This window comes from Chrysemys picta, chromosome 10 (assembly GCF_011386835.1).
Source record: "Chrysemys picta bellii isolate R12L10 chromosome 10, ASM1138683v2, whole genome shotgun sequence".
NCBI lineage: Eukaryota > Metazoa > Chordata > Testudines > Emydidae > Chrysemys > Chrysemys picta.
The window spans coordinates 73,128,129-73,152,804 of record NC_088800.1 but is presented as its reverse complement, the minus strand read 5'-3'; the positions used below and the strand labels follow the sequence as shown (position 1 = coordinate 73,152,804).

The 24,676-nt window shown below is 38.9% G+C and overlaps 1 protein-coding gene across 4 annotated transcripts in view; it reads left to right on the top strand.

The window, feature by feature from the left end:
- CCZ1 (CCZ1 homolog, vacuolar protein trafficking and biogenesis associated) overlaps window positions 1-24,676 on the top strand; it is a 31,079-nt gene that overhangs the window by 653 nt on the left and 5,750 nt on the right. For 2 of the 4 annotated variants that reach the window (XM_005304699.4, XM_042853188.2), the window contains exons 2-12: window positions 1,624-1,721; window positions 1,812-1,905; window positions 1,998-2,075; window positions 3,229-3,276; window positions 3,956-4,039; window positions 6,312-6,487; window positions 10,789-10,870; window positions 15,176-15,237; window positions 16,477-16,588; window positions 17,366-17,399; window positions 17,859-17,976. In XM_005304699.4, the coding sequence (XP_005304756.2) occupies window positions 1,624-1,721; window positions 1,812-1,905; window positions 1,998-2,075; window positions 3,229-3,276; window positions 3,956-4,039; window positions 6,312-6,487; window positions 10,789-10,870; window positions 15,176-15,237; window positions 16,477-16,588; window positions 17,366-17,399; window positions 17,859-17,976 (986 nt within the window). Of the gene's footprint in view, window positions 1-263; window positions 398-1,623; window positions 1,722-1,811; window positions 1,906-1,997; window positions 2,076-3,228; window positions 3,277-3,955; window positions 4,040-6,311; window positions 6,488-10,788; window positions 10,871-15,175; window positions 15,238-16,476; window positions 16,589-17,365; window positions 17,400-17,858; window positions 17,977-24,676 lie in introns of those variants that run through there. The other 2 variants (XM_042853189.2, XM_024102416.3) reach the window with 2 other exon arrangements.

Below are 24,676 nucleotides of genomic sequence, written 5' to 3'. Positions count from 1 at the left end.
TTCTGCTCCAGCCATTCTATTTTTTCCTAGACACTGGACAACAAAATGTCCTGTAGTAATATCGTTATTTATAGTGCACCCATGGAGAAGGGTTGTTCTTCTCTGCCTCTCAAGCTATAAAGGGACGCTTTCAGCTTAAAAGTATGAGCTAAAAGTTTCCAGTATTACAACTGTCCTTGAATCACCTTACCAATATTTGTGGTTTTACAATGACATACTTCTGTTTTTAAAATTATTTTTCTCTCTTTTGTTGCCCTGTAAAAGTCCCACACAAAAGACGGGGGAAACTGAAACTGACTAAGCAGGTGCAGCAGTGAAACTAACTAGACACAAAGTATTGTTTCAAAGCATAAAGTAAACTGAAAAATAGAGGAAAATGCAGCTACAGTTATCTTAGGTATTTACTCTAAGAATACATTAAAATATTCAGGAAAAAGTATGATTTTAAGATGAGGGTATACCTATAGCTAAAATTTTAGCATTTAGAAACAGGGCTGCTTGGCCCATTAAATTCCTGCAGCAACAAGGTTAAAAGAGAGACTGGTGGAAAAGTAGTTGTGAAAAAAACTCACAACATTTCCCAACGTAAAATGCATATGCAGATAAGTGAGTTGGGATACATGGGATAGAAGTTGTTCTGAGCACCTGAGTTTGCAGGATCAGGGCTTTAGAATTTTAGGGTTTTTAAAAGATCCTTCAGAAGTCTTTCATCTGTTTAGATGTTCCAAGTGCATACAATAATGCTAAATGCTTATATAGCACATTTTATTTACAAAGTGCTTTGTAAACATTAACTCATTAACCAACATCCCTGAGAGTAGGTATGCACATGATGAATCCTTTCTGTTTTCGGGAAAGGTATCTGTTAAACACTGTTGTTATGCACTTCTTCTGAGTGAGTCAAATTGATATCAAGATGTAAATATACATACTAAACATTTGAGCAGCTAGATGATGCTAGTTAACTAGCAATAGTAATGGAAGACTGATCTGCCAAGCTATCACAGATAAATACCAGATGACATACTAATCTTGAAAACAGCCATCTGATACATTATAGTCTATCTACCTATCTTCCTGGGTAACATCATAGTACTAGTTTTCTGTGTATAAATTCTGCTGAATCCTGAGGCTAACCATTTAAAATAAGTGTGCTTAACTTTTGTAGTGTACCTGAATTCTTGGATAGATATTGAGAAAAATAAAAAGCTTTCTTTTGAGAAACAAGGCAAACTTTAATATTTGAAGGGGTCTATTTTCTTCTCATTGTATGTGTGAGTTAAATATACACATTGAGGAGCAAACTTATTTTTGACTTCCTGGCTTAAATATGTGGTGTTCCTGTGCACAGCTATACAGTTGCATTTCACTTGAGCTAAATTCCAAAGGAAAATGAAGTGATACTTGTGTACCGTACTGCATTTGTAAAGAACTTCGAGATCATTTTTGATTGCAGGCCTTGTTAATGTGCCGTATATTAGTTTTATTTTTTAGTATATAAGCCTATTTGGTTATAAGGCAGTTTTTAAACTCTGTTCAGTAAATTTTGAAAAATTACATTATTTTGGATCTCTGCTATTCTGTTTAAAATTTAATCATCTTTATTCTTATTTCAAATTTTAGGAGGAAAAAAAGATTCTCTTTTATCACCCAAATGAAGTAGAAAAGAATGAAAAAATTAGAAATGTTGGATTATGTGAAGCTATAGTACAGTTCACAAGGTAGTAAAGTGTTACTGTTTGCATAGTTTATTACAGTATAACAAATTGTATGTTTGCTAAAATTTTGTTCCAAATATATTATTTTTCCAGGACCTTTAGTCCATCAAAACCCGCAAAATCTTTGCATACTCAGAAGAATAGACAGTTCTTCAATGAACCTGAAGAAAATTTCTGGATGGTCATGGTATTTATATGCATGATATATACCTTCCTAAAATGTTAAAAATTGCTAAATACATTCTGCATTGCCTGATGCCAGTTTGTTCCACTTTCTAGGTAGTACGGAATCCCGTAATAGAAAAATACCACAAAGATGGAAAACCAGTCATTGAGTATCAAGAAGAAGAGTTACTGGTAATGTTCAGTTATTCTTTCTAATTTGCCTTTACTTTTCTAATTAAATATTTTCGTTGTAATTGTTTTAAAAAATATAGCTAGCGATTTCTTTTAGTTCAGCTTATATCTATAACTTTTGGCTGTTGTAGAACTGATTTAAGAATATGACTGCAAACTGGAAATAAAGTAGAACAGAGCATTTTGCAACAAACTCTAAAAGGGAAGAAAGAGACAAAGATTTAGGAAAAAATATCCAATAAGAACTGTAATGAAATGAAATGTCATTAAAAATAACAAAAACGGAGAGATCTATTGAAATTTCAAGGAACAGGCCAATACAATTAATGATCCAACATTGATTTAATTTGAAGAGATTATAAAGAAATCTTCCTTACCAAATTTAACTAGAGCAGCTTCTGTTACGATCCTAAGACTATTATTGATCATCTTTGTTGGAAAATCAAACATATAATGTCTGCCAGGAGGCTTCATTTCAGCATTGCAATGTCATCAATTCTCTTTAACTGTAAGCAGGCAGAGTAATTGGCCAGATGGAATAATTTAAAAAAATGTTTGTTCAGGGTTCCTGTGTTCTTTAAAGTTTTTATTCCTCATTGTGTTCTTAAAGAAATCATTCCAACAAAACAAACCAGTCTTACTCCTCTTGCCAGAAAACAAATTAAAAACCCAGTCTGATGACTAGGTATGGAGTCCTCCCCTACTCTAAGTCCTCACCTGCCCTGAACTCCTATGAAGAGTGAGGGGGAAGCTGATTTGGAACTAACTACTCTTCACTAATGACCAGCTAGTGCCCAGTACTTATCACAGTTATAAGTTGTTACTTTAGTCATATTCTTTTTTCAGTACATGTTATGGTTTAATAATAGTAATACTGTTAGGTTTACATTTAACAAGGAAAGAGGAATAGAAAATAATTCATGTGTATACTGAGAAAATACTTCATAGGTGTACTGTCTATAGTTACTTTTTTCAGCAGTAGCCAGTAACTGCTAGTTTTTGTTTTCCATTTGTGTAACAGATGTTCTAGTCTTTCTATATTCTGGCTTACATGTGGTAGTTAAAAGAATGTGCATGACATTTGTAGGTCAATCATAATATTTGGAGCTGTGCCTATTCTTGTAATAACGACCTATTATTGGCTGTTTTACAGGACAAGGTTTACAGTTCAGTCCTACAGCAGTGCTATAGCATGTACAAGGTAAGGGTAATAGATTTATAACAAGATTATCCTTTGAGAGAGGGAGATAGACCACCCTCTGCACCCTACTATCTGAGCATGAACAAATTACTCCTTATGGGGTGCCAGTCTGATCCATACTGTCCATTTCTTCCTGAAGATGCAGTAGTGGCAGTGGGGAGGATATAACAGAGTGCTTTTGTAGTCCTCAGTGCTGTTCTTGAGTTCACTGTAATAGGAGTATCAGGGGGTAGCCGTGTTAGTCTGTATCCACAAAAACAACAAGGAGTCTGGTGGCACCTTAAAGACTAACAGATTTATTTGGGCATAAGCTTTCGTGAGTAAAAACCTCACTACCGAAGAAGTGAGGTTTTTACTCACGAAAGCTTATGCCCAAATAAATCTGTTAGTCTTTAAGGTGCCACCAGACTCCTTGTTGTTGTTGTAATAGGAGTAGTAAAACGATTCCCAATTTCTGTGAAAACTTAAATTAATTCCTTCACATAGTTACAGATCTTGATTGACAGGTGGTTATCCCAAATCTGCCAAAGCTACACATCATCTAGGTCAGTTAGTTTGTATGGAATTAGGAAACGGGAATTATGTGGGTAGCAGTTTAGTTCTTGTTTTTCTGATTTTAATCAAGTTATGATTTACATAGTTGCCCAACTAATATTGCTTTTTTTTTTTAACCTATTAGCTTTTTAATGGTACATTCCTTAAAGCCATAGAAGATGGAGGTGTAAGGGTTCTAAAAGAGAGATTAGAGAAATTCTTCCATCGGGTAAGTTCTTACTGTTTATTATTAGAGTACAGACAATGTGTTTGATACTGAAGAGGAAACAAAATGTACAAGTGCCTGCACGGAAGAGCTTACACAGTGTGTGTGTGTGTCTCTCTCTCTCTCAGCAATGGGAAGACTAGACTGAATGACTAGGAATGTTTGAAAAATGTTTTGTTTCATATTATTATTGTCTTGCATGCATCATGGAAGAGTCTTTAGAAGGGATTTGAATAAACAGAGTGATAGCTCGATGGATTAGAATAGGATGATCTTCTGTTACAGATAAAATCGTCTTAATATCCATGTTTAGAAAACTGTTAAAACCTTAATCTAATAATCAAGTATGATTGAACGTTTTCTTAATAGAGTTATTTGCAAGACATAATTACAAAGCCTTTGACAAATCACATCCATTTAGTTTTGTCCGACAGTGGCAAAGTGTGTCTCAAATCCCCAGGTTGAAAAGAACACCATGCTACTGTTACCAGTTAGTTCCTAGCTCCAACCTTGCTGATAATCCATGCAGTTGGAATTTCACTGATGGGATTTTTGTTTTCAGAGTACTTTTAAAAAATGTGGGAGAGAAGAGACAGACTGTTCCCTTCAGTTTAAGGCACTGGACCAGGACTAAGGAGAGCAGTATTCAGTTTGGCTCTGCCACAGACTTCTTACATGATGCTGGGCAGGGCTATCTTAACACATGGATGGAGAGAGGGGGCCTATGTATAACTATAACTCTTGCATCCCCTACCTTTGTGTATTTGATTTTTCAACTTTAATGTTTATAGTTTAGTTCTTTGGATTTCATATAATACAGCATTAGATGTGATGTAGAACATCATGTGTGTGCTGCAGGGTTTCCCTAAATAGTGCTTCTGAATATCAATAACTAAAAGAAATATAAGGATAGTGAAATAACTTTTAGGATCATATAACCTTTTGTTTCTTGTGAATTAATGGAGCACTGCTGTGTAACTTTCAGCTGTGTACCCAATTTTTCACGCCGACTAGAACAGTCAGTATGTTTTCTCTTGTGATAAATGTAATGTGCCATATCCCAAGCACTCCTGTAAGTATGACATTTTGTATGCAGTTACACATTGAATTTCTGTGGTATTAAAACAAAGAATAAAACAACTTCAATATATAACATGCTTTAAGTGCATTGTGGGATAGTTCATCATGGGCACATAACTATCATCAAATCCATTCAGCTACTAATGTGGCATATGTTGGTGGCTTGTTGGTAGGGCAGTTGGTCGTACTGTTGGATGCTCTCTGGTTCCATGCTATCTTTGTATCACTGTTCACTGGCTTTTCTGAAGTACCCTGAACAATCTTAATTTGGCTTCTTCATGTGATCTTGTATCAGCACCATTACACCCTACTTTGTCTGTTTAATAATAAGCATAATAGAAATGCTGAAACAAAAGTGCATATAGTGTTTAAAAAGTAACCAACCATTTCTTGTCAAGTCTTGGCATGCCATTATTTCTGCATGGTTTATATCATAACCCATTATTGTAATGTAACACAACTAGGAGAAAGAAGTGGAGATTCAGTCAACACCAAGCTCTTCCAATATTTTTGCACATTTGCAAAAACACAGTAAATAAAGTTGTTCTGAGCCTTCCATATGTCTTACTCCAGCACGTTTCTCTTATGTTTATACCGTAGAGGAGTTGCAGTGGACAGCACATTAGGGTTTCAATTCCTTTAGGATTTTTTTTAAGCAAAAAGAGGAAAAATGTTGCTGATGCTTTTCAAGGTCAGGTACTTAAATTTCAGTTTGCACAAGTTGTTCAAAATAGATGGTCCCCTGCACAGAACCCAATTAAAGTAATTGGGGGCCACACATTGGTACAGGAGTGATCTACATAGAACAACTTACAGGATTGGAGCCTTAGATTATTGGCTCTTTGAGGCAGTGAACCTGTCTTTTTATTTGTCTGCAAAACATTATGCATATCTTTGCTCCTCGCTAATGATTCTAGTTATCATTGATCATATTGAATGTGTATAAATGAGATTTAGCTAGGCTCTATTTTCTCCGTGCCCCCAAAATGGATGTGTGAACTAACATCACAAATAATTGTGTCAACATGCAGTATAATATATAGGCTGTCACTTAAGGATTTGGTACAGAGCAAAAGCGCCCAAAAATAAATGCGGAAAAGGTTATGTTGAAATGTTAATTGTAAAGGCTTTATTACCTTTTAAATATTCAGAAAACCATTAACTACGCTCCTTTCCTTTATATTTGTTCCTTTAGTACTTGCAAACACTGCATTTACAGTCATGTGACCTGCTGGATGTTTTTTGTGGAATCAGCTTCTTTCCATTGGATAAAATGACTTATTTGAAAATCCAATCATTTATTAATAGGATGGAGGAAAGCCTGAACATAGTCAAATACACTGCCTTTCTCTACAATGATCAGCTCATCTGGTAGGTATCAGACTAACGGGTGTAAGGGGGGGAAAATAACATGCATCTTAAAATAAATAACATTACTGTATTTAGTAGTAGTAGTATTTTCGTAGGATGCCTAGGAGTCCTCATCATGGCTCAGGACCCCATTGTGCTAGATGCTATACAGACACCCACCAAAAAGACTGTCTCTGCCTCCAAGGAGCTTCTGTAAGGCAGACCTTTCATGTTGTGGGAAAAGATAGAACTAAGATTGCTAGAGATAAATGAAACTAGATTCTCCACATATGGGGGAGTGATAAATAATGAAGAGGACAGGTCACTGACTGAAAGCAATCTAGATTGCTTGGTAAACTGGGTGCAAGCAAACAATTTGCATTTTAATACAGCTAAATGTAAATGTATACATCTGGGAACAAAGAATGTAAGCCATACTTACACAATGGAGAACTCTATCCCAGGAAGCAGTGACTCTGAAAAGATTTGAGGGTTGTGGAAGGTAATCAGCTGAATACGAGCTCCCAGTGTGATGTTGTGGCCAAAAGAGCTAATGGAAACTGGGATGCATAAACAGGGGAATCTTGAGTAGGTGTAGAGAGGTTATTTTACCTCTGTATTTGACACTAGTGTGTCTGCTGCTGGAATACAGTGCCCAATTCTGAGGTACACAATTCAAGAAGGATATTGATAAAGTGGAGAGGGTTCAGAGAAGAACCACAAGAATGATTAAAGAATTAAAAAACATGCCTTACAGTGATAGACTCAAGGAGCTCAGCCTGTTTAGTTTAACAAAGAGAAGGTAACAGGTGACTTGATTAGTTTATTAGTATCTACATGGGGAGCAAATATTTAATAATGGGCTCTTCAGTCCAGCCGAGACAGATATAACACAATCCAGTCTCTGGAAACTGAAGCTAAACAAATTCAGATTGGAAATAAGGCATACATTTTTAATGATGAGAGTAATAAATCGTTGGAACAGTTTACAAAGATTCATGGTGGATTCTCCATCACTGACTATTTTAAAATCAAAATTGGTTGTTTTTCTAAAAGAACAGCTCTAGGAATTATTTTGGGGAAATTCTGTGGCCGGTGCTATTGTGCTAGGCGATCACAGTGATCCCTTCTGGTCTTAGAATCTATGAATATAGAACAGTTGAGTATACAGCCTTTCCTAATAGTTATGGATAGTTTCCATTGTGAGAAACATGCACATTGAAATTGGAAGAGCTGGCCACCCATGGAAAGATCTTTCATTTACAAAGTGATCTGGAGAATAAAAACTGTGGCAATAACTCAAACTGTGTGAAAATATTTGGAAAGGACAAATAAGTTTTTACTTCTCAAGCAATGTTTTCTACAGAATTATTGAGACAGAGACACAGTTTTAACACAGTTCAAGCTCAATGTGTAACTTTGTAGGCATATTTTCTTTTTTCTCCAAGAAAACTACACAAGTCTTAAAGATGATTTAAAAAAAAAATCAGTGATGGTTAGATATTTGCATGTATTCACTTGTCAAGAATGTCACAGTGCACAATTTGAGTGTCAACAACAAAGAGAAGATGAGTTGCTTTAAGGATGCTGGAGATTACACTTGAGAAGTGAAGAGACATGGAATTAATATTTTGAATGGCTTTCCTTTTTTTCTTAAATATTTAAGGCCCAGGCAATCTTTCCTGGAAAAAAAAGGATCTTTCTTGTAGGTTGGAATGTCCAGTTACGACTTGCATTCACACACAATGTATAAACAATGCGTCATCCCTTTTAACAGTACCTTATAGACATTTCATCTAAGCCATAATGATCTCAATCAGTAATGATGGGCTTAAATCCTGGGACCTGGTCCAGTTGAGTGGCTGAATCAATGGGAGGTGATGGTGGTCAACACCAGAGAATTTTTGCTCTGTTACCTTAAAGTCAGAGTCTGCAGTTAGGATGTTGTTGATTGCAGTTGAAACAGATGTTGCATAGTTCACTAATGCAGAAACCTTAAGCACATAAAATGGAGGGTTGCCAACTTTCTGATTGCAGAAAACTGAACACCGTTGCCCTGCCCCTTCCCCGAGGCCACGCCCCTGCCCCTTTTCTGGGGCCCCTTCTTTGGGGCCCTGCCCCTGCTCACTCCATCCCTCTCCCTCCATCGCTCACTCTCCCCCACCCTTGCTCACTATTTTTCACCAGGCTGGGGCAAGGGTTTAGGGTGCTGGAGGGAATGGGGAACGGGGCTGAGGGGTTCAGAGTGTGGCAGGGGGTGCTGGGCTGGGGCAGGGGTTGGGGTGTGGGAGGGGGTACTGTCTCTGGACTGAGGGTGCAGGCTCTGGGGTGGGGCCAGAAATGAGGGGTTCAGGGTGTGGGAGGGGGCTTGGGCTGGAGCAGGGATTGGGGTGTGTGTGGGGGGGGGGGTGAGGGCTCTGGCTGGGCATGTGGGCTCTGGGGTGGGGCCGGGGATGAGCGGTGTGGGGTGCAGGAGGGGGCTCCGGGTTGGAGCTGAGGGGTTCAAAGTGTGGGAGGGGGCTCAGGGCAGCAGGTTGGGGTGCAGGAGAGAGTGTGGGCTCTAGGAGGGAGTTTGGATGTGGGAGGGGGCTCAGGGCTCGGTCAACGGTTGGAGTGCAGGAGGGGGTGTGGGGTGCAGGCTCCGGAAGGCGCTTACCTCAGGTGGTTCCTGGAAGTGGCTGGCATGTCCCCCTGGCTCCTAGGCGCAGGAGCGGCCAGGACCAGGGGGCTTTGTGTGCTGCCCGCAGGTGCCGTCCCTACAGCTCCCATTGGCCACGGTTCCCAGGCAATGGGAGCTGCAGAGATGGTGCTCAGGGCGGCACCTGCACTGCAGGCAGGGGCAGCGCTCAGAGTTTCCCTGGCCACCCCTGCACCTAGGAGCCAGAGGGACATGCCAGACACTTTCAGGGCTGCGCGGAGCCAGACGCTTCAGCAAACTGGACTTTTAGCAGCCCCGTCAGCTATGCTGACCAAAACCACCAGGGTCCCTTTGCAATCGGGTGTTCTGGTTGAAAACTGGATGCCTGGCAACCCTAATAACATGGCTGAGGGGAAACGCTATGAATAATAGGAGTTTTAAATGAAGGGAAGGAAAGTTTTGAGAAGTAATGCATAACCCTCATAAATGTGATAATCTGACATTAGTATTTGACACAAATACACACATAATGTTAAACTGCGTGGGGCCATATTCTGTGCTGACTCAAAATTTGTAGAACCCTTCTGACTTCTGTGGAGTTGTAAATCAAAGCAAAATTTGGCCACATGCTCTTAATGTGATGTGTGTGTTACAAACAACAGAGCTGGCTATCGATTTCTAATGGATGGTTTCTTTGTAATAGTGTGAACCAATATACTAATTTAATAATTGCTGAAGATTTTAAACTGATAAGTTTCATATCAGAAGTGAAACATATAACAGGGAAAAGGACCTAGTCTGAACAAGATATTACCATAATGTCTGAATTAATTTTTAATGAATCTTGTTAATCATTAGGGTTCTTGGTAATTATTCACATCATTAACAACAATTAGCAGCTTTTAAAAGTACTTTTTAAAACTAAAGACAATTTACGAATCCATATTTGATTTTACAGGCAAGTTATGTACAACCAAAAAGTAATATTGAACAACAGTACATTTTCAGCTAATCAAAACTACTTTTGATCCATCCTGACTTCATTTGTAGAAAATATTACAACAGATTGCATTTTTAGCAGAAACAAAGAAGTTTATGGAGTTTGCTGCATCAATGTAATTTAAAACGGACAACTCCTCTTCAGCTGTGTTTGATTTTACGGTGTTTATTGACATGGCACAGGTGCTTTTGGCATACTATCTCACTTAGGAGTAGCGAGGCAAGGTGCTCCTATTCAAAGGCTCTTAAGAAGTGAGGAGAGAATGTGCACAATGTTTAGATGAGAAATAATTTATAAACTATTATTTCATAGTCTTCCTATATTTGTCTAGATTCCAGTATTTACTGCACATAATTTGCTTGTGAAATCAAATATGGATTCATAAATTAGGAAAAGCCTTTTTATAGCTCATGATTTTATCTCTTTGTTAACCTGGATATGTTGTTAGTATTGTAGGGGAATGAGCATTCTATTAAAAATTAAACATACACTGGGACTGTCTGTACAAAAGAAATTGGTGTGTTCTCATGAAAGAGAACTGAGTTAATTCTCCCAGAAGGCTCTAAATTGGGGCCTGTCTAGCTCTTGGTTAGAAAGATGTTGGCCATGAAGTAAGGCCATTAGAGAAATTGTTTTTCCTGCTTTGTGATCTACATTTTAACTTTTTTTCCTCTCATATTCCAGGAGTGGTTTAGAACAAGATGATATGAGAATTTTATACAAATATCTCACAACATCCCTCTTTCCAAGGCACATAGAGCCAGAGGTATGGATATGTGGTTTGTTTTTTTTTTGTTTTGTTTTAACAGCACATATACTTTGCACAGATTTCTTGTAGGGTATACATTATAGCAGTATAAATAAGTTATACAAGTACTTGAACTGGAGTTCCTTTGATATAGAAGAGGGGAAGTTTCTGAAAGTGCTTTCTTCAATTTAGGAATTAATTCTTTATGCATACATGCCAGTCCAAAAAAGCCCAAATTGTTGGCCTTTAGGGCACACTACAAAGTCTTACTTTTTGAGCAGATATTTTTTGGGAGTGCTTTTTTTGTAATTTGACAATGTAGTGAGATATTGATTTGTTTTGTAATGACTTGCTGCTGCCTGGTGGTTGCATGTAGCCAGGGGAGGTCTGCTGCTGCTCAGATTCTCTAATGGTTTTGTAATATATATTTAGCGGATGGTAAGTGTACTTAGAGTCCAGGATAGGTAGTTCTTTAGGTATGTCTATTTAAATCTGAATAAATATTGTCATAGCACTGTCAGTACAGTTCAGTTGGTAACATTCTAGCTTCTAAGCCAGAACATCATGGAGTCTAATCCTATACCAAAGCTTGGGATCATATCAAATGCTAACCATACAGTGAGCTAATATAATGCAGTACTGTATTCTGTATTTCTATAAACTTCTTTTATATGAAGCCTTAATTTTGCCACTTTTGGTGACTGGCCAGGTGAATGTTAAAGATCTCATAAAACCCTTTAAAAAAAAAAAAAAGTTAAAGTGCAGAGCTTGGACTCAGAAAATCTGAGTTCGCTTCCTGTGTGACATTGGTTAACGCATACCACCTCTGTTTCTTGGTGTTCCTATCCATCAGATAAAGAAGGAGTATTTACTGTATAGTTGTTGGAAAGCTTAATCCATTAATATTTGCATAGTGTTCTTGCTCTTCAAATGGAAGGTGCTATGGAAATGCAAAGTGCTGTGATAAGATTGTGGTCTTTGCTCACATTCCCTTTCTCGGTGAAGTTCATTCCAAGACTGAGCTGTGATGGAGTGTATATATATGTATATTTGCCTGTCCAGTTGATGCACTCCAAGTATTTAATTGCTTTCTAGTAAAGTGCTTTAGTATATAGATGGAGTATTGACGGTACTATATTAAATCAAGTTCAGATCTAAATCTAGTCGTGATAATTGGTTAATAGCAAAAATACAGTAAACAAATGAGCTTTTACTTTTTTAGAATAGGTCTGAGCAGAGGCATTCTTAACTAGCAAAACAGAGAGCGGCACATGATGGTTGCCAGTGATCCAAGCCTTTGTCACCTCCAGAATGGCTGTGTCTGAAGACTGTTTAGCTGAAGTTTCTAATGCAGAGTGTGGCTGCCTGCTTAATAAGTAGTATCCTACAGGGAATTGCTCATGCTCTGTAGTGTACAATAGTTTCCAATTGGTTTCTATGAAACTAAATATTAGGTTGAGACCTGGCTCCCTCAAAAAGACTGCCTTTCTTCTCATATGATGTCATCTCAGTTACGATTAGCAGATGCATTTGTTCTAACAGTCCCCTGCTTTTGATAAGAAGGTACTGGTGTTTTCAGTGAAGTGTCCTTGATCTTGGACACGCTTCTCCCCTTTGTCCAGGTTTGCTGACGTTCAATATTTCTATTCAACAACAATGATCTGTGTTATAAAATTGTGTATGTGCCTAGGTGTCAGATGCATTGAGGAAAATATCCAAACAGACAATGGAAGTCTGTAGATTCCTTAGAGCAGAACAGTTTCTGAACAGCAGCTCACTTTGTCTGCCAAGTGGAAATCAATCTTTTTGATTTTCATTTGTAAATCATTCTGCTGGGTCGTCGTATGTTTTTACAACTACCACCTGAATTGAAAAACCATTAAACTAATCAGATTTGAATTTTCTATATATAGAGCAGAAAATACTCCTTTTGTACTGTTATAGTACGAGTTGCTGCTAGTAACTACTGTGGCTCAGTTTTGCAAAACCATCTCCATTCTGTAATCCCCTTGTTTTCACACACTTGTAATTTTCCAAAACATTCATCTTTGGGGGTAGCGTTTTCTATCCTTGGCATCACCATTAAGATGACTTGTTTTAACATTTTAGTGAAATCCATTCACTTGATTTTGATTAGAGGATGAAAAATATCAAAATTTTCAAATACATTTGAAAGGCCAGCCTTAACTCTGCCCCTTTGTGCTTAAAATGTGTTTTCTTTATGGGCCGAGTTATACTTCCACTGCATCCAGTGAAAGGACGAACAGGCCCAAATCATTTATAAATGATCAGTTAGTACATATGTAGTTTATCTTATACAAATTTTCATGCAGTAACTTTAAATATACTATGTGTAGTTTTCATACTTTGCATGATATTTAAGTTTCAGTGAGATGCACAAAATAAATCTGCAAAGATTTCTTATTTTTCTTGGACTTTAACTAACTATAAATGAATTATTCATTTCTCTCCCTGAGAAGCGGGGGGGAAAAGGTTGCCAGGGTCTAAGTTTTGTCAAATGAAAATGAATTTGATGGTCTTTAAACCTCTGTTCATACACATGGTAAAACCATCACACTTATGTGCGATCTGCTGAAGGCCCACGCGTTGTGGAAGGTAGTGCCGTGCAGGGATCTTGCACAACACCAACCTGCATGCTCCCTAACTCTTTCTTACCTTTTTATGAGTACTAAATTCACTCCCATATAAACAAATAAAGCAAATTCTTACTAACAGTGACTAATGGGACTGAAATAATTTGCATTTCTACTGATCTTTTTTGTATACTGCAATTACATGTGAAAACAGCATGTCCATGAGCATTATTTTCATGTGGAGTTATTAGCAAATAATATGTACTTAGAGTTAATGCTGCTACAGATTAATCTGAAGTTATTGTTTTCAGCTACCTCTGAGATTTTAATAGGCGTAATGGTTATATACAAAAAAGTAATATGTGATTATATGGGTACATGGACAGGGTACAGTGAAGAGAGTATAATTTAAATAATATTTTGCATTTGTATAACATGAAAAATCTATAGCCTCCTAGGAACTCAATACACCGCACAAATATTAATTGACTTTAGTAGAACCTTGTCCAAAGCCTGTGGCAGGGCTGTGCTAGCACACAGGTCTCCAGACTCCAGTTCTTGTACCTTCACCACAAGGCCATCTTTCCTCCCATAACTGAATTAAATGAGCTCTGGTAAATTTTAGAAATTACAGAAGTAAACATTTCAGAAAACTACAGATTCTGCTTCATTTAGGTTCATTGTGAGTCTGCACTACTGCATCATATTAAGAAAGCGGGAGCTGGGATAGCCCAGTACATTCCCTAGGGAGTTTCAGAAAGGCTACTTAACCGGGCCTTGGATATCACTGTTGGTGTTCACAAGTGAAAAAGGAACAGTATTCCCTTAGCAGTAGAAAACCTGAATGTTAGAAAGCTGTAAGGATTCAAATTGTGAAGCAGATTACAGCAGGTACCCCGAAAGGGAGCCAACTCCCCTGCAGTCAACAAAAATGTTGCAAATATGTAGACTTCACTATAAACAATAAATAGGAAAATAATGTAGAATATTCAATAACTGAAAATTAGAGATGGATAAACATTCTGTGGATATTGAACTACAGCTATATTAAAACCACATCTCTATTAAAACTGCAGTTTTGATATCATTGGAGGGTTTCCCTTAAGGGCTTTAGTTAGGATGGTTAACTAGTGACCAACGTATTACCTAGATAAAATGCAGTTCAACCATGCACAGCTTTACCAGTGTGAGATGTAGCCTGTGCTGCTGTTAATATACAGAAATGTAAAGATTTTAATGAGGATGCAAGGATGGTCTTGTAGTTATGGCACTAGACTAGGGCCTAGGAAGTGTGGGTTCAGTTTCTGGCTCTTCCAGACTTCTTGTGTGACCATGAGCAGCTCACGTAATCTTCTGCCTCAGTTTCCCATCTGCACAATGAAAATACTTATCAACCCGACAATGGTGGTGTGAGGATAAGTTAATTAGAGTTTGCTCAGATACCATGATGATGGGAGCCATAAAATTACATTAAAAGAGCTATATATCAAAGTTAAAACTTAACTTATGGAACTTTTTTCAGATTAATAAATGTAAAACCAAAATGCCCAATTTTCTAAATATTGTTGCCATATATTCTTGCCCCTCCCAGTCTGCATTAATGGTGTATTTCCTAGCAAGAGAGGTATAGTCTGCGGTCTGTCGATTGTGGACAGTTTCTTTAGCTACTGCAGAACAAAGAGAAATGGAAAGAAATGTCCCAAGCTGTTTATTTCCTGTTTGTTTTCAGTTAGCAGGAAGAGATTCCCCAATACGTGCAGAAATGCCAGGAAATCTACAACACTACGGAAGGTAGTTCTTATCATCTGTCATATTTTATATTGTTTCTTCCCTTCAGAAGGAAAGCTAGGCTTTTCGCACATAGAATAAGAACTGAATGGTTTGTTTAGGTAGGAGTGTATATGAATTCCTGGGACTAATTTCTACACCCAGATAATCCCATAGGCTTCAGTGGGGTTGCACAGAGCATGAATCAGTGTAGATTTTGGCCTGTGATTTAGAGCTTCTTGCGGTTCTTAGCATGTTGTACAGAAAGTATTTTAGTATTTCTCCAATTCCTTTTCCCTGAGCAATAAGATTTGTCATACAGGAGCAAAACAATGGTCTGTCCAGTGACTTGCGTATCACAATGGCCTATATATTAAGTGCATCGGTGGAAGACTTTTTGCATTTGGCCAGTGTGTGACCTTATTCTGAATGAAGGGTTGGGTCCTTCTTGGCCCCCTGTTTCCAGAGCACGAATTGTGCTTTCTTTAATAAAAAACCCCAGTTTAGTGTTTTCCACTTCTTTAGCGTGAGCGTAAAATCAGGGTGGGTTCTAGCTCACTTCAGTCTTGCAAAATTCGGATGTTTTTCACATATGTGTACATTGGTAGGAAGCAGAAGAGTGAGATGTACCAGAGAGTGCATTCTGTAGTCATCACTGAGAAGGTGTTCCTTTTAAAAGCAACTGGAGGATTTATTGGGTTTCCCTGATCATCTATGTACTTTTTACCTTTATTTCCCTAGCTCAGAGTTATTTTGGTGCTAACATGTAAACTTTTTTGAGGTTTTTTTCGAGGGCCTGTTGGTAAATACAGTTGGTTCCCTGAGCAATAGTCACCTTTGATCAAGAAAAGGCTGTTGAAATGCCACTGATCACTTGCAACTCAGTCTTGAATCACCACATTCTGTTTATCTTGATCTAAAAAAACCCTCTTTCTGTGCATTCTGACAAAGTTTACTCCAAACTAAGGACCTGATCATTCAAATGCTTACTCACATGCTTCATTTTAAAGAGAGTAGTTGCTTTGAAGTTGGGACCTAAGTCTTTCAGTTAATTTGAAATTAGTAATTTGACATGGACACATGTTCAGATACTATGGTAATAGGGAGTTATATAAGTAACTGGGTAGACAGAAATTCTTTGTGTTCAAATGGATGCATGTATTGAAAAAGTTGTTTTAAAAAAATTGTTCATGTGCTTATAAATTGTTTTTCTGTTGAATACAAAAATGAATTGTATCTGTCCTGTTTAATTCTGGTTTTTAGGTTTCTTACTGGACCTTTAAATCTTAATGATCCAGAAGCAAAATGCAGATTCCCCAAAATATTTGTAAACACAGATGGCACTTATGAAGAACTTCATTTAATTGTTTATAAGGTACCAAACTCTCTCTATTCCAGTGTATTATGAATCCACACAGGAGGAAAACATTGCTGTGTTTTATTTCTGAATCCATGCAGGAAGGTGCATAGGGCATGACCAGTTTAGAACAGTGAGATAGGGAGCTGTCCGAAGGTTCAAATTTAAAACTTCAAATAATCTTTTTCTGAATTCTTTGAGTTTCTTTTGGAGGTTCTGGTTTAATCCAAATGATGCAAACTTGGCAAAAGTCTGTCTGTATTCCTTCCATGTTGCTTTACCAGCAGTGAACTCAAAAAGCAAAATATGCTAGCCATGTGTAGTATTTTCTCAGAGCTCCTTACCCTGGCTTCTGGCCAGTGCCAACCCTAAGCTAGAAAGATATTATATATGTTTTTAAAAGGTTTACATGTGGGTTAGGACTGGTTTAACTAAATGGATTTTAAAACTGATTTTAGTTAAAGATTTAGTAGGATAAAGTGCACATTTTGTGTGTAGGCAATGCCCTAGCCAGGTTACATTTCAATTCCTGCAGAGCAGCACACTACTTCTCAAAGCCCCCATGAATAGCTGATTTAAAAACCTTGTCAAGGACTGAAGTAATATGGAAAATTGGGTATCCTATATAGGCTCATGGGAGCAAAGGTTTTACTGTTAACACTCTAGCTTTACTGTGACTTAAGGAATTTTCAAAATTTAACTGGTATACAATAAATGACTTCTACAGTGAATGTATTGGTGAAGTTGAGGGAAGAAAATTTGTTTTGTAAATGTTTTGGTTTTGGTTTGTTTCAGGCCATGAGTGCAGCTGTCTGTTTTATGATTGATGGTAGGTATATATTTGTATTATTTGAAATAAACCAGGGAGATTAAATGCTTTTATTTTGACAACTTTGTTTTTCGGTATTATCTCCTTACCAAACCGTTATCAAACATAAATCTAGCCTGATTTTGCTATTGCAAAGTATTCATTCGTTATAGTCTTGTATGTTAATTTGTTCTGTGTGGATGCTTTCACCAACTTCTTAGTCAATTAGATTATTTATATTGTGTTTTGCTTGATGGTACAAAAGGGACACAATTTTGCCCTCAGTTACTCCATGGAAGCCACCTGGATGTTGATGAGATTTCTTGGGTGTAACTGACAGCAGAATATGGATGGTCCAAGAGTCTTATAAATGTTTAAAGTTAGCTACAAAAGAACATGTTTGCTTTTTTGGCACAAAATAGTATAGACCTCATGTACTGTTAGGAAAAAACTCATTATCTTTTTAAAACTGCTTCATAGCCTCAATGCAACCTACACTGGATTTTTGCCGTAAACTGGACAGCATTGTTGGGCCTCAACTCACAGTATTAGCATCAGACATATGTGAACAATACAACATCAACAAAAGGATATCAGGGTTTGTACTATCTTTATGTTCCTATTGCAAACCTTCACCAGGTAGCTCAAAGTCTATTTTAATGACTGCTTCAATAAGGGTAACAATATGAGTACATATTTTAAGAGCATTCTCTTTGAATTAACATGTATATTTTATAAGATGTTATATCTCTCCATATGTATCTTTGACATTTATAGAGAATCCATTGTGACATATTTAAGTGCCCTGGGGGAACTGCACTAGTTTTTATAAAAGTAACAATTTTATTTAGGTCATTGTGTGGTTAAGGTTCATTTTGCCTTTGGTAAGGCCTTTTGGCACATGTTTAGTCTTACAATCTTATAATTGCTACTTTTTTCCTACCCAACTGATTATCAAAGTATTAACCATTTTAAAGGAAACCTGCAAATAGTTAAAAGGAAAAGTCCAACAACTGTAGAATATGCTGCCTACCCCAAATAGCTATGGAAGAGGGGCATTCAGACTCAGTGGTCAGGCAATTCCTGTGGGGTTTTGTGGTAATTTTTCATGTGCAAACAGAAATGACCTGATCCCAATAGTCCATTTTTAGTCTGAAATGAGGGTTCTGTTGGGGTGTGCAACATTAGCAGCATAATGGACATTGATGTATCCTCTAGAGTGGGAGCAGGAGAACTAGGACTTATTTTTCCCCCTTCCTTTGTCTCACAAATTTTAAATTGAGTGTACATCTCCCCATTGCCCTTGGTGGAAGTATCTAGTATTTAATTCTAAGGTCCTATCCACACTGGATCAGAACCAGGACTCTGGTTGTTCTGAAGCTAATGTGGACAGGACCTAAAGTAGTTAGAAATTCTTCAGATCATTTTTAACAAGGAGTCTAAATAAAAGTAGATTCTGTAACTTCAGAGAAAATCCAATTACTCTGAAGGAATTTCTGTCTCTGACTCTTTGCAGTAGGGCCAGTGGAATGCAGGAAGGGGGGGGGGGCATTTTAACTTTGATTTCCTAGTAAGTTTGAAAAAAATAAAATTGCTGAGGTTTAGGTGCTACCTAATCTTTTAAGGTCTTAAATATACAAAATAAGCAGTTTATTGGCACTTTTACTAGAAAATATACTTGCCCAAAGGCTCCTCAGCTGTGGGGTCCCGTCATTGTTTGGGCAGACAACAGGAGGTTTTGTTTAAAAGGTCAAGGCATTATCACTGTTACAATCTTATTTCTTCAGGCTCCCTACTCATGGGCTTGCTAAAAGAGAGTATTGCCTCTGGCTCCTATCCTTGTATCCAGCCAAGCTGTGTTCAGTGTAGGGCCCAATGGAGAGCAGGGTACAGGCATTTTTAAGCCACTTTTGTATTCCTCTGATCCCTTGGGCTGCTGGGTAACATTTGACACCTGGTGTAAATTACAGTAACCATGGTACCATTACACCAGCCAGAGTGCAACAATGTTCTGGCCATCCCTGTGGCTGAAGGGGATAGAGTGTGTCATAGAGCAGCTAATGCCATCTCTGTGCTTCCAAGGGAATCCCCAGCTGCCTATACTTATTCAATTCATTTTCCTCTACTCCCCCTGCAAAAAAATGGAACTGCTAGAGAAGATGTACTGATGTGGCAGCGTGTTTTTTTGCAAGACTAGAATTCTAAATGGACCATACAAATAGAGATAAGTGTAGATGATAATCCTCTGCTCCCTCAGTGCTCTGCATAATGCCAGGGTCACTTGTAGCAACTTATAGACAGAGAGAGAGGATTTTCTTGCATTGGCCACATGCTGTACATTTATTGTCTTGTACCAGAGGGGTAGCTGTGTTAGTCTGGATCTGTAAAAGCCAACAAAGAGTCCTGTGGCACCTTATAGACTAACAGACGTATTGGAGCATAAGCTTTCGTGGGTGAATACCCATTTCGTCTTTGTTGCTGTTTATTGTCTTGTTCCTCCACTTTGTGAACATTTTTGTCTGACTTCAATGAAAACTTAGTTTGCTACTGAAACATGGTGTGAGGATGGCTTGTTCTTGAACATCTTCCCAAAGGCTAATCCCATAATCGGAAAGGAGCCTTTCTGAGTACCTACCTTCATCACACTGCCAGTGTGACTGGTCCCTTTAAGTGGGAGCAGGTTCCAGTGCACCTGGGGCTGATTAGCTGCTACCCAGCTGGGCTGAAGGGCAGGCACCTGAGCCTTATAATGGAGGAGAGAGCAGCAGGGGAATGGCTGCTACCTGTGGACTTCTTTCAGTCCAGGGAAGTAGAGAGGAGAACAGCTGCTGCTGTCTCTTCCTTTGTAAGCCCTTCCCTTCCTTTCGCTCTACCAGGTGCCTTCCCGTAAGCCCAACGGGGCAGCAGATAAGCAGTCACTGGTGCACTGGATGCCCCGCCCCACACACACTGCCTCTTAAAGGGGCCAGTCACCCTGAGACACACACACATTAGTTGCCCAAAGGCAGCTTATAAAGCTGACTGTAGACAATGTGGCAAGCTTTGTGGTGACCTTCCTCTTGACTTTCTGAGACTTTGTTTTTCCCAAACTGTGATGGTGTATAGCGTAAAAAAAACAAAACACTGGGATGATATTTTTCAGTTAGGTAAATAAGGGCCGTGACATTTATATTTTTGAGTAGACAAGGTGAGGCGCTTTCAGTTTAGATAAAATATATTGGCTATGTAATTTAATTTATTATAAATCTATGGATATGCATATGCAGACAATGTAGTATGCAGTGCCAAGATCAGAATCTGGGATGTTTCTGTCTACAGAGAGGAAGCATAGCCTTGCGAATAAGGCACTAGGCTGGGACTCAGGAGACCTCAGTTCAATTCCCAGGGCTGCCACAGGCTGTCTTGACACCTTAGACAAATCACTTTTTTTTTTTTTTTTGGTGCCTCAGTTCCTCATCTGTAAAATGAGATCATTATACTTATTTACGTCCAAGAACTGTTATGAGGAAAATTCCTTGTATGTATCAGATGCTCAGATATTATGATGTTGACCATATTGATACTAGAAGGACCACTACCACTTGAGCTCCAGAAGAATGTTATCTCTGAGTAGTATTAGGTGTTATCCTACGCAGTTCAGTCTCTAAGGGGTGGCAGCTGCAGATATCGGACATTGTATCAAGCAGAAAAGAGCAGCATGCACATTAGCCAGTGCATTATATAACCTCTCCCACTATATTGTATATTAAAAGAACATTATTTAGGTGGCAAGTCAAGCACTCAAAACTTAGGAGATGCCAGAATTAATGTTGCCTATGCAACCTTAATGCTGCCCCTTGTGCTTATGCATTATGCTACTGTCTTTAATTACATGATTACATACTGTTTTTTCTACAGGCCCTCTACCTCATTTCCTAACTGTTTAGTGCTTGACTTTGCAACCTTTAATGTTCTTTTAGCATTTACTAGGTCTTTAAAAAAATTCCTTAGGTCTTTGAAAAAAGAAATTCTATCATGTAGCATCCTATTGAAAACTACCTGGATGATTGGCAGGATTGGAATGTTTAGATCCACCACACAGACCATGTGAGCTAACAGAGTAACGGATAGCAACAGTAGGTTGTCATCTTGTAGGTGGACCAGCATTAGAGGGAGATGGTAAGCTTTGCCAGTGTTTTTCATGTACTTACTGCCAGCAGAGGAATGGTGAGACTGAGGACTCTTAGGTTCCATTCCAAGCTCTGGATGGAGTGTGTCTAGTGGGTTTGCACTCTCTTCTGCCTGTTCGTCCCTCCCCACTCCTCAAGCTTGAACCCTTCTACTCCATCCCCTCCAATTTGTCCCAGTCCTGTCTTTTCCCTGCCTGTGGTTCCTTATCTCAGTCCCATTTTTCTCACGTAGCCAGTCCCAGTCTCCTCTCCTCAGGCTTCTCATCCCAGACCTAGTCTCCTTGCTCAACCAGTCTTAGTCTTACCATTCCAGGCTCCCATTCCAGTTTCCCCTACTCCCAGTCTGTCTCGTTGCCCAGTCATTCCCAATTCTCACCCCCAGCTCCTTGTCCTGAATCTCCTTATGCAACCAATAACAGTTCCCCTGCTTCATCCAGTTTCTCTCTCTTCCCCACTGACCTCTTGTTGCTGCTGTCACCTCCCACATCCACACTTGGCTCCAAGTCCCAATCTTTCTCCCTAGACGACTTCTCCAATCTATGTCCCATTCTCCACCAGCAGCCCCCTGTCCCAATCTCTTTGCTCTGCCAATCTCATTTCTTCCCCCACCCCCGCAACCCTGGCTCCACATTAGATATGTCTCCCTTGCCCCCTCACCTCCTTCCCTCCACCTACTGACTCCAGGTCCTAGTCCCTTTTCCCAGCCAGTTTGTCTCCCCCTCCCAGCTTCCTGTGGTCTTGTCCAGCCAGTCCCAATCTTTCCCCTCCAACCCTGCCAGCCTTCTGTCCCAATCTTCCCTCCATCCCACTGCGGGCCCAGCTCTTGTCTACCCTGCATTTGAGTCAGACAGCTTCCTCCTCCATGCTCCTTGAGTCCAGTAGGGGTGGTCACTGAGAGCACAGGAGGGACAGTCTCCTTGCTCTCTGCTCATGTGCCCAGACCCAGCATGGCCCAGAGCAGCAATTGTATGAAAAGTCCAGCTTCGCTCCTTCAGCCCTGGACTGGAGCATGCCCAGTGCGCCACTGACTCTTCGGGGAATTTAGCTGCTAAAAATCTAAGCCTCTATTGAGCATATGCAAACCACAGTTTTTCAAAGGCTTATAACTTGGCCAAATTTGGACAGATCTTCATGGGGATGGTAAAAGGCACATCACTGACACAAAGACCATTCCCTGCCAAATTTCAATAATTTTTCCAAGAAAAGGTTTTCAGAATTATTTTAATATGGGCAGAACATTTTTTCCTTACCCTCTTCCTTGGAAACAGCTGAACCCACATTTTCCAGTGCAATTCAGATTGAGGCAGACACCTGACGTAAAATTTCAGCCCAAATGGTTAAAGTTTGGCAAAGTTATAAGCAACTTAAAACAGCATGTTATAATGGGAAGTGTCAGACAACCTTAATATGCAGCTCTATCAGCCCCATCTATAACAACATGCACACTAGCTCAAAAAATTTAGATAGCAAAATACAGCTGCAAGCCTTATACTTTACCAAGAGTACTGTGCTATCTTGCAAGAAACTAACAGTTCAAGGCTATAGAGGTCTGGGACTCTGTTACTGAAATCTTTATTCCTTTTGTCTAACTCTTAAAAGCCCCGGGTAAATCATTGCTGGATTTTACATAGTGGGTTTGTTTTTTCTCTAATTCCTTTTGTGTTTTATGTTAAAAGAAAAGTGCCTTTTTATACAGTAGCACCACTCTAATCGATTGTGATAGCATAGATGTCAGCCCTAATCTAAGCACATATTGTATATTGGCCAGCAGAGAGAAGCTGTGGGTCATTTACATGATAGAGGTTTAAGGCAGCAGCCTAGTTAGTGTATAGTTCATGATGGTTTAAACCAACAGACACATTACACTGAAGGATTATAAACTTTAAAGAGTTTAAATTCCCTACAGCAAGTGGCATTTGTCTGCTGCTGTCGAGCTAATATAAGTGAAGGTGTATATTTAGGATGATAACGTTGTCATTTAGGATGTTTGAAACCATGAATCAGTTGTACCACACAAATGGTTTGTTTGGTAGCACTGTATAAGAAGAGGGGAAAATTCCCAGGCAAGATTTATGTAGTACACACTTGACTGTTTGGGGGAAGAGTTGAGGTGCTTATTAGCTTCTCCCACAATCCTAAATATTTTCTTCAAAAGGCATATTTTCTTCAAAAGGTATATTTGTCATGTGGAGTATTTGTTGGTTTCCTACAGTATTGCTATTCTAAGGATGATTCAATCATACCAAAGATACATGCACACTTACTTTGGTGTGTGGTGACTGTACTAAACTGGCAGAATTGCAGTGAGTCAAATAAAATATGCTTGCAATGGTGCCAACCTATTAAATCATTAAATACTTGGTTTTTTTATGTCATTGAGGGATTAAAGCAAAGGAAGATCATCTTATTAACTCTCCCTTAAAATTTTAATGCAGCAGTGCCCTGATAACCTTATATGGTTTCTTTTTACACTAATGCAGTTGGGTGACATAATAGGGAGCAAGATATCCAGACGTTTGAGCCATTTGCTGGTCCGCTAAGGTGATAGTGAGTAAACTGCCATATGATGTCTAGCATAGATGAGACAGTTCCAAACAACTGAATATGTAACCTGAAGTGCCAACTGCTGCAGCAAACCTTCACTGATTGTAATTGTTGAAGCCATCACCAAAACTAATATCAATGACTTAAGTTTAAGTCTTGACTTACCAAACTGGGAAAGGGAGATCATCTCATGCCCGAATCCACCAAGGAGGGTGAAAAACTCTCGTTGGCTTGGCCATTCTGGGAAAGAGGGGAAGTTTTCCTGATCTCAAATATGATAGTCAATGAAAAACTGATACAGTTCTAAATCCCTTATGAAACAAATTAGTAACACAACACCCAACCAAGCCAACAGCTGACTCTTCTTTAGGCAGGCAGCAAGGATCCCCACTCGCAGGCAGCCAGCACCTATATGCTCTCTCCCCAGAGTAGCTAACCAATCCAGCAACCAGCTGTAGTTCAAATCCACCAATGGTGTGAGATCATGGGCCCAGTGGGAGAACTCAAAGAGCTAGTGAAGGAGAAAGGGAGATGTTCTGATGTCCCTCACCGGTGGTTGGGTCCTGGTAAGAGCAGGAAATGCAT